Genomic DNA, 14,938 nt, shown 5'->3' on the forward strand with positions numbered 1-14,938 from the left:
GGGAGAAGGAATGTGCATGCATGCTAAGTCACTTCAGTTGTGGAGGGAGAAGGAATACTGGAGTATAAACTGGTTTTGCATTCAAGAGGTGATCTGATTTCTTGAAGTAAAATCTTGAGTTCATTGGCATCTACTGGCAACTCCATGTCTTTTTCAACAATTTTAACTTTACAAAGGAAATTGCAAGTGTGAAAGCAAGTTGGGAGCTTCAGCTGCCCTGGATTTGAGTCTGCAGGAATTTGGCTCCTTGTGAGTACTGGCAGAAAGAGACACCCAAGCAAGACTAGTGAACTGACAGGAAAATAAGAAAGCCCACTACCCACAAGAGTCTTCTCCTTCTTTCCTTCCTTTTTTCATAACATCCTGTCTTTATCTTTCTTTAATTTGTACACACTTGTAAAACATTCAATTAATCCAGCCTGTCATCTACAGGAATATAACCTCAGGAAGGCACAGCAGAAATGTTTGTCTTGTTCACTGCTCTATCCCCTGAGTCTACAGCAGCCTATCACATAGTAGGCACACAATATATAGTTGTGAAATGAATCTCTGTCCTCAGAAACAAAGCTCTCCTGCTATTGGGGGGTGGGCAATGAAGAGACGGGAGAGCCCCTTTTAGTACTATCATGGGCCAGTGCCATGTGGAGTGCCTGTGCCAGGGACTGTGGGCAGAGAAGATACCAAGAATGCAGACTAGGTGCAGGAGATCAGCGTAAAGGGAAGAAGCCACAGGGAAAGGACCAAAGAACAGGATTTTGCTCTGATTCTACACCTCTCTATCTCACTTTGCGGGGAACTGGTCAGGAACCTGTAGAAGAGCTCCTGCTTCCAAAAGCGCAGTTAGTGCTATGGGATCAGGTGGACAAAAGCGAGAAAGATGAGACTGAAAGGCACAGGATCTCTTGGAGGGGGTGTAGAGTGAACAAGTCCTTGTGAAAGTGAAATGGCCGTTCATTTGAATGCAAATGCTATGTAAAAGCCTAAAGCCCCTTGACGTCAGCTCAGCAATTGGGGGCCCGTCTATACAGGGCTACCAGTCACCTGGAAACCGTCAGGGTAGGAAACGCCTATGGAGTAGTCGGAGGGGCGTGCAGCACAGCTAAAATTCTGGTTCCCTACTGCTTCTCAAAGTCGGGTTGGGACCTTAATAGGGACTTCAGGATGCCTTAGGGAGCTCCTTTCTCATATCCAAGCCACTATGTACAGAAGCTGCCTTTTGGAAAAAGAAGCGGACATGTACTCCAGCACTCTCAGGAGCCCCGCAGGAGGTGGCACCGCCGGGGCTGGTGCCACTGGGGATGGTGGGAGTCCTCTGCCAGCCTCCAACTTCGCAGCGGCCCCTTCTTATGCGCACTACATGGGATATCCACATATGCCCGGTATGGATCCTCACGGGCCACCGCTGGGAGCCTGGGGGTCACCCTATAGTCCCCCTCGTGAAGACTGGAGCGTGTACCCCGGGCCATCCAGTACTATGGGTACGGTCCCCATGAACGACATGAGCTCGAGCCCCGCCGCTTTCAGCTCACTGGAATATAGCAATCTGGGCCCCCCAGGGGGTGGAAACAGCGGTAGCAGCCTGCCAACACCAGCCGGAGGATCACTGTTCCCCATCGACGCCGGCATCGCAGACGAGAGTTCTAGCAGAAGCCGTCACAGCCCCTATGCATGGATGCGAAAGACAGTGCAGGTGACTGGTGAGTAACCGAAACCAATGCTCTGATCCTTTTCCTTCCTTTGCTTCTTCTTTACTTCTGTTGGCCTTCTGGTCCTCCTACTTCTCAGACTTCTCTCCGGACAGCTTAGCTAAGGAGACCACTATGTGGCTTACTGCCCAGGGCCCCAGACCACAAGTGACCTCCTTCGCTTGTGCTTCTGCTCAAAAACAGAGTGTAGTGCTTGGAACTAAGCTGACAGTAGAGGACTTTTTCATCATTTTCTGATCAGCCAAAGGAGCAACCGCGGTGACAATGGACATACTGAGCCACAAAGATCAAGATCCAACCCTACAGTTGCCCAGATAGGAAAACATATTCACGGGGAAGGTCAGTGGGTGAATGAGGAGAGGACAACTACGTTTCTCTATGCTCAGCCACTGCTGTTTGCCTGTTCCATTTCAAAGCCTTCTCTATCTGAGCAGGTCGGCTTCTCCCCCAAATCTGGTGATGGTCAATTTAGATTCAGTGCTTGATTGGCAATAGGTGGTCCAGTTTAGCCACAAAGGCCCTGATGGCAAAATGGCCTCCTCACCCTGAACTCTCAAGGAAGCTCCAGTTTTCTTTGCCCAAGCTGGCAGGAGCCAGCTGAATTCAAACCCAATGCCTTTGTACAACTTTCCTTCCACCAATGGAAAGCTACAGCACACCACTGGGACATAATAAGCTGCTCAACCCTAACATCCCCGGGGTGTGCACCAGTATCAGCCCCAGCATCAATACAGTTAAAGGGATTAAAGCCCTCCAAACAGTACAGGCAGGCATTTCGAGGTGCAGGGACTGAATACAGGCTTGTCAGGACACATAGGAAAGCCCAGAGATCTCAGCCTAATGCCAACTCACTCTCCTACCAGCAAGCTACTGGTTGGCGGCTACTGGGAGGAGGGTGTGCGCAGGGGTGTGGGGTGTGTGTGTGGGGGGGGTACTCTGCATACTCTGCTTTAATCTTGGACAGGGGCTGGAGGAGGGAGGTGGGGAGATGTTTGTTTTCAGCTATAGTTGTGCTTTTATCACATTCTTATTATTCCAACTCATCACTCCCTTTCATTAGAGAAAATTAGTAAAATTCAGCCTAACACTTTCATCCCTCTGGGGAAGACATGACATTCCAATAGCATTTGCCCATAGTGATTATGCTTCTGCTCACAGTTCTGCACTTTTTCTCTGCTTAAAAATAGCAAAAGCAAGAGGGTGGGAAGGGACCAAATTTTATCATTGAGAGTACTCAGCCTGGAGGAGGCAGTTCCAATTAGGACATTACTAGGGTAGCAATCCCAAATTAAGAGTAGAGCTTAAATACTTAGCTCTAAAGTGTTTGTAAGTAAGTCTGCATATTGCTTTTTGAAATAAGAGTGAGTTGGTGGGCTAAAAAGAATAGAAAGTAAGCTTAGGGTGGGGCACTGTCAGGGCTGTTATTATATCTAATCTTAGGGTTGTAATTAACACCTATTCACTAAGACCTAACCATCAGCAAGAGACACAAAAGCCAGAAAAGTGGCTGCTCCAGTTTAGGATTATGTTTTGAAATACTTAAAAAGAGGAAAGTCACTAGTATGTTGTTTGGAAGACAAAACAATGGGAAGAAAAGAACAAGATAAAATAATTATCTTGAGTCATGAATTTTCTGTATAAAAGAGAAAATATGATGGGTTTCTCTGCTTAATAGTCTTCATTTGTATTTGTCAGATCTCTCTTTTGTATAATTCTGGTGCCAGGAAAAGTTTAGAACGGGACTCTAAATTACTCTATGGAGTCTTCATCATTAGCTCAGTCGTCAAACCTTGCTGTACAATACCATCTTCACAAGATTTTCTCTCCAACTTCTATGAGAAATTCTAAATTGAATGATTTTAGAACCTCACTAACTTGTGGCAGCCTATCCTATAGATGAGGCTTTATTAAATTCAATCACCATTTCATTTTAATGTCTTATAAAAATACCCCTTTGTTATATTCTTGCAGCCTAAGTACATATTTAGCAATGATTTAAGAATATGATGAAAAGTATGGACCCTCTTCCAGAAAAATGCACAAGGGCACAAATGCACATGTACACACTTCATTTTTTCCATCAGATTTTTTAAATTTGTATCTATTTTTTTGGTCTTGCCAAGCAGCATACAAGATCTTAGTTCCCTGACCAAGGACCAAACCCATGCTTTCTTCAGTGGAAGCACAGAGTCTTAACCACTGGACTGCCAGGGAAGTCCCACATATGTCATTTATTTGAATAATTTTGGGAGACTCATGGATCCACTGAAACCCCTTCTGTAGATCTCAGGTTATGAACTGATAACCTGAGAAAAAATTAAAATGATCACCTCTCTGTATCACTCCAAACCAAAAGGCACCCATTTGTATGCTTAGTACATAATGAGAGTTAAACAAATATCTGTTAAGTGAATAAGTCAGATCCTCCTAAATTTTATACTTCACTCTGTAGTATTATAGGACATTTGACTTACGGCTGAGAACAAAACAGATGATCTACAAAAATGGAAGTAACCCCTCCTTGATTATGGTAGTCAAATTAAAGCTCTTTATATTATTTAAGAATGTTTTAACTAGCCTTAAGTTAAAGAAACAAAAATACACATATTAGGGGACAATTGGAAAACATTTCATAGTGATTATCATGGCATTTGATTTTTGAATGACAGAAAGGGGACTGACATACAGAATAAATGACTGTCCACTAAGTGATTTGATTTAAAAGTGAGATATTTTTTCCCCCACTTTGTTCCCTAAGTAGTCTGTTTGAAAACACACCTTGTGTTAAAAATTATGTGAAAAGGAACCCGACAGAGATATTCACGAAAAGTTCATCATTTTAATATTTTAAGCATTGTCAGTTTAAAAGTTCAGTATTTTCATATTTTAAACATTGACAGCACCACTCTAGAAATTTTTTCATTTTGTTTTTATTTTACCCAGAGTTATAGCCTTGTATGAGTATTGGAAAGGCGGTAACCCTAGCAGGGCTGGAAAGCGGCTTTGGTTTTAGGGGTGGGAAAGAAGAGGAGAGAAGGAAGTGACTTTGAATAATTCTGATTAACCCACTGGACAAAAGACAGAAAACCAAGGAAGTTAAAAGGTTTTCTTCAGTTAGGACATTTCAGAAAATTAGTTACTTAGTAATTCCTAATATCATTATCTTTCTTGGTTTTGATCATTTTATTTTTATTTTTTTAAATTTTATTTTATTTGTAAACTTTACATAATTGTATTAGTTTTGCCAAATATCAAAATGAATCCGCCACAGGTATACATGTGTTCCCCATCCTGAACCCTCCTCCCTCCTCCCTCCCCATACCATCCCTCTGGGTCGTCCCAGTGCACTAGCCCCAAGCATCCAGTATCGTGCATCAAACCTGGACTGGCAACTCGTTTCTTACATGATATTTTACATGTTTCAATGTCATTCTCCCAAATCTTCCCACCCTCTCCCTCTCCCACAGAGTCCATAAGACTGTTCTATACATCAGTGTCTCTTTTGCTGTCTCGTACACCGGGTTATTGTTACCATCTTTCTAAATTCCATATATATGCGTTTTGATCATTTTAATTGGACAGTTTTTATAAGTGAATTTGGATGCAATTTTTAACTAAAAGCAGCAAAAGATTACCATCGCATGGAAACTCATTATGATGGTGTTAATTACACTCTGTTCCCTATTGAAAGGGATTGGTGTTAATCATCTTTACCCTCGCTGTCACCATCATCATAATCCTTAGGTTTGGAGAGTGCTTTTCTGCCTAACAGCACTGTCACAGCCAGTCTCTCAAATGAGCACATTTAGGTGATGATAAGTCCTCATATATAATGACATTTGTTTGCAAACTCTGTAGGGATCCTGTCTCCTTATGGGAAATACAGAGGTTTGTCAAAGTGTTTGGTCAGGGCAAGTAATGATATCCTACCGCAGAGCTTTGAAGCAGCCCTGTAATACAACTTAAAGTTTGTTACTTTCCTAGATTAACTCGCAATAGTGCTGGAGAAGGGGATCCCACACCCTCGGCACTGTCATAGTCTCTGGGAGAAGAGAATGGCTTGAACAATAAAAGCTACTGCTTTTAGCACTTTGTTAGTGTTTTAGTATGGAAATATGGTTCTATGCTCCACTAGAAAATGTCCAAAACGCAGTCAATCAGATTTCATCATTTAAGGGAAGAGACAATGGAGTAAATGGAAAGAAAATAGCTTGGGAGGAGGGACACAAGAGGAGCACCAGGAAATGAGAATTCATTTCTCTTCGTTAAACGTGCAGTCAGTATTTCCAACTAATCTAGTGTTCTTGAGGTCTGAGGTCTTATCCATAAGATTGGGGCAACAGACTCTTTTTTTTAACACTTTGCATGGCTTTGATATGCAGCCTGGCTCTTCCTCATCCCTCCTTTCTTTAGGGGTTATATTGCCGGAAAGGGTGAGGATTTTCATGGCAAATAAAGAGGCCTGGTATTGACTTTATTGTCCTCAGAAGAAACTGCAAGAGGGGAATTTATGACCAATGGGGGTGGGGAAGAATTGCAACCTTCCAGAATTCTTGAAGTCTGGTTATATTTACTGATTATCAAAGAGTTGAAAACAGACACACGCACATTAAATTTTAACTTCTGCCTCAAGTTAGAATTTAAACACTCAGTCATTTTGGTATTAGGAATGGTTTTAGGAAACATCTCTTCAAAGATATATTTTGATTCTAAGATTTGAGGCTCTAGAAATAAATTAAACCTCAATGTTTTCATTGTGGCCTCAAAAATACATTCTGCCTTTGTAACATACCAAATGCCAGAACTTTGGTTTCCTAGATTCAGAAAAGCAGCTGAAGTTTGTTTTCCGTACGTGTGAGTCTGTTTCTGTTTTGCATATACATTCATTTGTATTATATTTTAGATTCCACATATAAGTGATACCATATAGTATTTGTCTTTCTCTGTCTGACATTTCACTGAGCATAATATTCTCTTGATCTTTCCAGGTTGTTACAAATGAACCTAACACAATATTGTGAATCAACTATACTTCAATTTAAAAAATTGATATAAAAAAATCCCATGAAAAACAAGCAAACAAAGAGAAAACCAGCTCATAGTTTGAGCCTTTGAGATAGATAAACTGACTGGAGCTCATCATTTTCCATTTTCAAGAAGGAAAGTTTTGTTTAGCTCCCTAGTCCATGAGTTAATCCTAAAACATATCTCTCATCTAGAATTTGTTTCTACATTCACGTCCCCCCCCCCTTTTTTTTCTTTCCTGGAGATGAAAGGGTGTCTGACATTTGTTTAGGGCTTGTAAATTCCAAACCAATTGGCTGGTGTTCCTGAATGTAAAGAGGGTTCAAGATGGGATCTGATGCTATGTAGCTCCTTTGTTAAGCTTGTGCTGCATCTTAACACCTCAATGGAGTTTAGGGAAACACTTTAAAGAAACCTTTGTCTTACAGATCGCTCCCCAAAACTTCACATCAAAAACAACCAGGGAAGATCAGAAGGAGTTTGCCAAAAGCTATAGAGAAAAGGAGGAAGATCCTGGAGGGGGTTAGAAAAATTGAAAAGAAAAAGAAACTTCCTAATCACCTTTGGAAAATTTAAAAGGAGGAATAAAACCTTATTTGAAGGAAGGCATGAGAAATTAGTTAAACATTGTAACACAAAGCAAATGTTTGGATATCCTTTCAAAGAATACTAGAATACCCATTTTATTCTGGTAAAGTCAACACCCCCTATTTCCCCCTCTCATTTTCCATTAAGGAATAAAAATTTGTTTAAAACTCCCCCAAAAATCCCTGGAGAAGGAAATGGCAACCCACTCCAGTATTCTTGCCTGGGAAATTCCATGGACAAAGGAGCCTGGAGGGCTAGAGTCCATGGGGTTGCAAGAGTTAGATACAACTGAGTGACTAAACAACATCAACAACAAAAAAACTAAACTATTTTTTCTAATAGGTGAAAAGAAAGTGAAAGTGAAGTAGCTCAGCAGTGTCTGACTCTTTGCAACCCTGTGGACTGTAGTCCTCCAGGCTCCTCCATCCATGGGATTCTCCAGGCAAGAGTACTGGAGTGGGTTGCCATGTCCTCTCCAGGGGATCTTCCTGACCCAGGGATTGAACCCAGGTCTCCCGCATTGCAGGCAGACGCTTTACCTACCGTCTGAGCCACCAGGGAAGCCCATAGAGCTATTGTAGAACAGAATCCAAGTGACAAGAGATGTTTTCTTTTTTAAGTACTATCCAAATGAAATTCTCTCTAGAATGTGCATGTAATAAGAATGTCAGTATCACGAAACAGTTTGCTGCACTTGGGCCATTCTTATGCTGCCCTGCATATTTAAACTAGGAATAACATTTGGCACACTGGACTTGGAGTCAGTCAGAGGTATGTGTTTGGGTCCCCATTCCTAAGCCCACTACCACAAAGCCACTTACCTCTGAGCCTCGGTTTCCTTATCTGTACAATGGGAATAAGACACATTCTGCATAAGCTGAAAGGGTAGGTGAGAGAGAGGTTCAATAGGAAACAACATGAAAGAACTCTATACAATATAAATGGAAGTGCACGTATAATGGATGGTGCTACTATTGCCAATCCTGCTCTCATATGTGAGTGGGAAGGGAATGAAAATCATGGCTAGTGTTTGCTTTAAAATGCTTTGGTGTAACAGTATGTCAATGGTGCTGTGATGGGTGTGTTGAATGTGTGTGTGTGTGTGTGTGTGTCAAATAGCCACGGATGACAAAGTACTTAATGAAGAAATGGACTTATGACATATTTGGTTCAAAAAATGTACTTGTTTTATATTTGAAAGTAATAGCTAAGGGTAGGAACAGTGGCTCTGATTCCTCCAACCAAAATAACCTCCAAAGAAAAAAAATATGATTAAATACACTCCTTTCTCCCCTAACAGGGAAAACCAGGACAAAAGAAAAGTACCGCGTAGTTTACACAGATCATCAAAGGTTGGAGCTGGAGAAAGAATTCCACTGCAATAGATATATCACCATTCGGAGAAAATCAGAGCTTGCAGTCAACTTGGGCCTTTCTGAGAGACAGGTACACCGGAAGTGCATTTAACATTTTTCATATAAGCATTTCAAATAGGCTAAGATTTTAAGGACATCTGTAAGCAGGAGGGAAGCAAAAGAAGACTAAGCCATTCTCAAAGCTTTCCTAAAGCCCATATTTTTCCTATTGAACCTCCTAGTGTGGTGGGCACTATATAGGTGTGGAAACAAGGATGGGGACATAGTGGATGGAGAAGGATTAAAATCCCCATACAATTGGTCAGCCAAGCTATGTGTGAAGTTGAAATCTGTCAATCATGGCAATTATCTGGCTTATATCAGTCAAACTGTAACAGTAAATGAACACCAATGCTTATACCTGAATCAAGTTTTTCTATTATTCAGGCTAGGAGATTTAATTTTCTGTGGTCTATGTAATCCTATGATTCCTGCCTCAGATTTAGCTTACTGTGGATACTCAGTGAAAATTAAATCTTGGCAAGAATCAGTAGTTTCCACTCACCCAGCTTTTGACATGACATAACTATTTGATGTTCTTTTTTTTTTCCACAAAGATCTAGGAGTAATCCTGGATATCATATAATTCTAGAACTGTAAAGTCCATTAATGCCTTATCCCAAGTAATCTATATTTCAACCATTTATAAAGGCACACAGCAAGAGATATAGTACTTCATAACCCTTGTTCACCCAGTTCTGTGTCATTAAACTTACTTTTAAAAAAAAATTTTACATGGCATGTAGGATCTTAGTTCTCAGACCAAGGGTCAAACCTGTGCCCCGTGCATTGGAAGTGCAGAGTCTTAACCTCTGGACTGCCAGGGAAGTCCCTAACCTTAGTCTTTTAATGACAGATCATAATCACCGTTGCTATTTAAATCCCTCCCTTTTCATCACCATGCCTCAGAATCTGCCATACTATCATTATTTATTTTTACCTGTGCAACAAAGATGGTGAGTGAGGTATAATGTAAAGACTACTGCATTCAGAGTCTGAGGCCCTGGGCTTGATTTCAATTTCATCTCATGAAAGATATTTTCCCTTTCTGAGTCTCAGCTTTTTTAAAAACCTGTTGTCAAAAGGGCATACTTCACAAGGTCATTGTGAGGCTCAAGTGATGCATGTGAAAGAGTTTGTAAATATTAATACTAAAGCCCCAGAACAATATCAGCAATGACTTTGAAAAATGCATTCAGTATGTTGTCCCATTAAATCCAAAGCATTTTTTGTTTCAGGTGAAAATCTGGTTTCAAAATCGCAGAGCCAAGGAGAGAAAGATGATCAAAAAGAAAATATCCCAGTTTGAGAACAGTGGAGGCTCAGTGCAAAGTGACTCTGGCTCCATCAGCCCTGGGGAACTACCTAATATTTTTTTCACCACCCCATCTGCTGTCCGTGGATTTCAGCCTATCGAGATTCAGCAGGTCATAGTCTCTGAATGAAATCTGAATGAAAGAAAGGCAAAGAGAAATGGAAAATGCCCTTCCTTTAGCATTGTCTTTTTGGTCTCTTAAGATATCAGCAGGGGAGTTGCAACATTAGGTAATAATTCCTTTTAAGACAGTATTCAGAATGAGTGGATGCACCATGGATTGAAGATAATTCAAGAATCACTTACTGTTAGGAACTATACCTAGAAAACTCCTGTGTGCAATGCTATGTCAGTCACTCAGGGAACTTGGTGGTAAGCTGTATAATTGAAATCTACAGTCACAAGCCCTTGCAACTCTATTCACAATTTCAGAAATTTGCTTGTAATAGACCATAAAAACCAGTTCTGCCAGGATGCACATTTGTATATGTATACTTGTGTTCATCATTTGATGCTGAGTGTGTCCTCCGATATTCTTTTTGGGGTGGAGAGAAGGTGAGCAGAAAGGTATCTATCTCTAGCTACCTTTTCAAGTGTTTGATTCAAAAGCTAACAGAATTTTCATAACAAGACAAAGGTTTATTAAAACATCAGGAGGTGATTCTGAATCTACTGTCACTTGTTATAAAAAATAATAAATATTAAAAGGTTTTGTCCCTTGCTCATACTTGTCTAGCATCAGTTATCTCAGAACTTCCAACCTGCAGTGTCAATTTCAAATCCTGCCAAAACAATGAAATCAGACTAGAATAACACAGTCAACTTGGTTGAGTCATTAGAAAAGGCAGGTCTCCAACACTCAAAGTAAAGTGAAAGTGAAGTGAAATCGCTCAGTCGTGTCCGTGTACGACTCTTTGTGATCCAATGGACTGTAAACTACCAGGCTTCTCTGTCCATGTTATTTTCCAGGCAAGAGTACTGGAGTGGGTTGCCATTTCCTTCTCAAAGTTTACTCAAAGTAAACTCTTCCCCTATTCTGCCTCTCTATTCCATTTACTGTTAGAATGTGAAACGATAGTGAGATTGAACATGAGTACAAGGATAGTATATGGTCTATAGTTTCTCTCATTGCCATCATCTCCAGTCTGTTCCAATTTACCTACCAATCATGTCAATGCAATGTGGTCCAAGAAGCTGCAGTTTACAGGTTACAAACACACGACTTAGGCTATAGTGAGCAGAGTTGTCTGGAGTTTGTTGGTCCAGTTTATTGCTTGCATATCCAAGTGGTCAGAAGCTGAACTCTGAATCATTTTAAATTGAGATGGTTTAAAAGAAAATGTGATTAAAGTAGAAAATCAGAGCACAACTTTCCTTTTCAAAAACCATCTTTGGGTTAGGAGTGAGAAGTTTATCCTCCCCATCGTTATGAAAATCTCAGAAAGAGGGTGCTACTTCATTGCCTCCAATAAATATGGGCCAGACAAAAGGTCATCTAAATTGCTGATCACAGAAAATCAGCATTAAAATAAGTCCTTCCAATCTAATAAAGGGAAGGTGGGAATCACAAAGGTGAAGAAGCTAACTTCTGAGTGTATTTGTCTATTTACACTCAGAAGTTAGCTTCCTCACCCATAATATCCCCCAACAAAGGTATACCTTTGGCAATAGCAGTTGGATTTCCCCGAGGATTGTTCTTTCCTGCTGTAAACTTTTTGTTCCACAAGGAAGAAACATTTCTCTATTTTTATAGATTCTAATTTTATAGAACCTGTTAGCAAAGTCACAATATAAAGCTTTTTTTCTTAGTAGTACACTGCAGCCACTTCCTCTAAGAAGACAAGTTGATTCTTTCTCTGAAACCTGAGAAAAATATATACCCCCTTCTTTTATGGTCATATTATAGTGGTGTGGAGAAGGAGGCGACAGAGGATGAGATGGTTGGATAGCATCACCAATTCAATGGACGTGAACTTGGGCAAACTCCAAGAGATGGTGAGGGATGGGAAAACCTGGCATGTTGCACTCCATGGGGTCACAAAGAGTCAGACACAATTTGGCAACTGAACAGCAACAATGGTGGTATGTGCTGGAGGTATATAGACAAAAAGTTAAACACAAAAATGCAAGAGTTGCGTTAAAGGTAGGTTTCAATAAAGATTTTTTTCTGGTGTTGGGGGCTGAGATTCAGAAATGAAAACATGCCAAATGACTGACAGTGTTCAGCTAGGGTAGCGGGCTTATGCAGATTTTCTTCTTTTCATTGCATTTCAAATGTATGCTGTTTTGCAATAGAAGTCTCCTTAAGAAACATGCTTTCACCTCAGATCTTTAGTTGATCTTCAAGTAATTTGCAACTTTAGTGTCCTACTTACAATTTATAGAAGTGTTTCAACCTCCTAGTTCCTTACTTCCGTTCAGTTCAGTTCAGTCGCTCAGTCATGTCCTACTCTTTGCGACCCCATGAATCGCACCACACCAGGCCTCCCTGTCTATCACCAGCTCCCGGAGTTCACTCAGACTCATATCCATCGAGTCAGTGATGCCATCCAGCCATTTCATCCTCTGTCATCCCCTTCTCCTCCTGCCCCCAATCTCTCCCAGCATCAGAGTCTTTTCCAATGAATCAACTCTTCACATGAGGTGGCCAAAGTACTGGAGTTTCAGCTTTAGCATCAGTCCTTCCAATGAACACCCAGGGCTGATCTCCTTTAGAATGGACTGGTTGGATCTCCTTGCAGTCCAAGGGACTCTCAAGAGTCTTCTCCAACACCACAGTTCAAAAGCATCAATTCTTCGGTGCTCAGCTTTCTTCACAGTCCAACTCTCACATCCATACATGACCACTGGAAAAACCATAGCCTTGACTAGACGGACCTTTGTTGGCAACGTAATGTCTCTGCTTTTCAATATGCTGTCTAGGTTGGTCATAACTTTTCTTCCAAGGAGTAAGTGTCTTTTAATTTCATGGCTGCAGTCACCATCTGCAGTGATTTTGGAGCCCCCCAAAATAAAGTCTAACACTGTTTCCACTGTTTCCCCATCTATTTCCCATGAAGTGATGGGACCAGATGCCATGATCTTCATTTTCTGAATGTTGAGCTTTAAGCCAACTTTTTCACTCTCCACTTTCACTTTCATCAAGAGGCTTTTTATTTCCTCTTGACTTTCTGCCATAAGGGTGATGTCATCTGCATATCTGAGGTTATTGATATTTCTCCTGGCAATCTTGATTCCAGCTTGTGCTTCTTCCAGCCCAGCATTTCTCATGATGTACTCTGCATATAAGTTAGATAAGCAGAGTGACAATATACAGCCTTGACATACTCCTTTTCCTATTTGGAACTAGTCTGTTGTTCCAGTTCTAACTGTTGCTTCCTGACCTGCATACAAATTTCTCAAGAGGCAGGTCAGGTGGTCTGGTATTCCCATCTCTTTCAGAATTTTCCAATTTATTGTGATCCACACAGTCAAAGACTTTGGCATAGTCAATAAAGCAGAAATAGATGTGTTTCTGGAACTCTCTTGCTTTTTCCATGATCCAATGGATGTTGGCAATTTGATCTCTGGTTCCTCTGCCTTTTCTAAAACCAGCTTGAACATCTGGAAGTTCACGGTTCACGTATTGCTGAAACCTGGCTTGGAGAATTTTGAGCATTATTTTACTGGCATGTGCTACTGCTCCTGCTAAGTTGTTTCAGTCGTGTCCGACTCTGTGCGACCCTAGAGATGGCAGGCCACCAGGCTCCCCCATCCCTGGGATTCTCCAGGCAAGAACACTGGAGTGGGTTGCCATTTCTTTCTCCAATACATGAAAGTGAAAAGTAAAAGTGAAGTCGCTCAGTCATGTCTGACTCTTAGCGACCCCCATGGACTGCAGCCTACCAGGCTCCTCCGTCCATGGGATTTTCCAGGCAAGAGTACTGGAGTAGGTTGCCATTGCCCTCTCCAACTAGCATGTGAGATGAGTGCAATTGTGCAGTAGTTTGAGCATTCTTTGGCATTGCCTTTCTTTGGGATTGCAATGAAAACTGACCTTTTCCAGTCCTGTTGGCCACTGCTGAGTTTTCCAAATTTGCTGGCATATTGAGTGCAGCACTCTTACTTAAGGAAGGCCTTTGATCTAGTCTTAGAGTTGTTCGTGTACAGCTACAAAGATAAGTCTTTGGGAGGGCCTGACTTCTTTTCAAAGGAGAAAGGAAGCAAGACGCAAGGGATGTTTTCTACTCTTGCTTCAGATCCAGAGAATCTAGCTGTTTTCCTCAGTTGGAACATTTCAACATTATCAAACAAAGACAAGAAGGGCAGGAGGAGCTAGCAAGGGAGTTGGGTGGTAGGAGGAAGGGATATATTATAACAGGATATGAGGAACACTTGGGGAGGTAGTAGACATGTTTATTCAGAGAAGGCGATGGCACCCCACTCCAGTACTCTTGCCTAGAAAATCCCATGGACTGAGGAGCCTGGTAGGCTGCAGTCCATGGGGTAGTGGAGAGTCGGACACGACTGAGAGACTTCACTTTCACTTTTCACTTTCATGCATTGGAGAAGGAAATGGCAACCCACTCCAGTGTTCTTGCCTGGAGAATCCCAGGGACAGGGGAGCCTGGTGGCCTGCCGTCTGTGGGGTCGCACAGAGTTGGACACAACTGAAGTGACTTAGCAGCAGCAGCAGCAGCAGCAGCAGACATGTTTATTATCTTAATTCTGGTGATGGTTTCGTGAGTTTATACATATATCAAAAAACAACTTTTATACTTCAAATGTATGCAATTTCTTGTATGTCAGCTATACCTTAAGAAAGGGGCAAGCAAATGAAACAATGTGTTTCTAACTGTAATAATAATACAGCAGGAAGGAACTCACTAGAGGAGTTAGTCTATGGAGAT

General features: G+C 41.3%; 1 protein-coding gene across 1 annotated transcript; it reads left to right on the forward strand.

Annotated features, from left to right (window-relative positions):
• Positions 1 to 1,198: 1,198 nt before the first annotated feature.
• On the forward strand, positions 1,199 to 10,236 carry CDX4 (caudal type homeobox 4). Its single transcript, XM_086387221.1, has 3 exons — positions 1,199 to 1,697; positions 8,620 to 8,765; positions 9,973 to 10,236. Exons 1-3 carry the CDS (start codon positions 1,199 to 1,201, stop codon positions 10,177 to 10,179), a joined length of 852 nt encoding a protein of 283 aa, XP_086243347.1. The 3' UTR covers positions 10,180 to 10,236.
• The last annotated feature ends 4,702 nt before the right edge of the window (positions 10,237 to 14,938 follow it).

The sequence above is a fragment of the Bos grunniens genome, chromosome X (genome assembly GCF_055505025.1).
Source record: "Bos grunniens cultivar Pamir isolate PY7600 chromosome X, Bosgru_T2T1.0, whole genome shotgun sequence".
Taxonomy (NCBI): domain Eukaryota; kingdom Metazoa; phylum Chordata; class Mammalia; order Artiodactyla; family Bovidae; genus Bos; species Bos grunniens.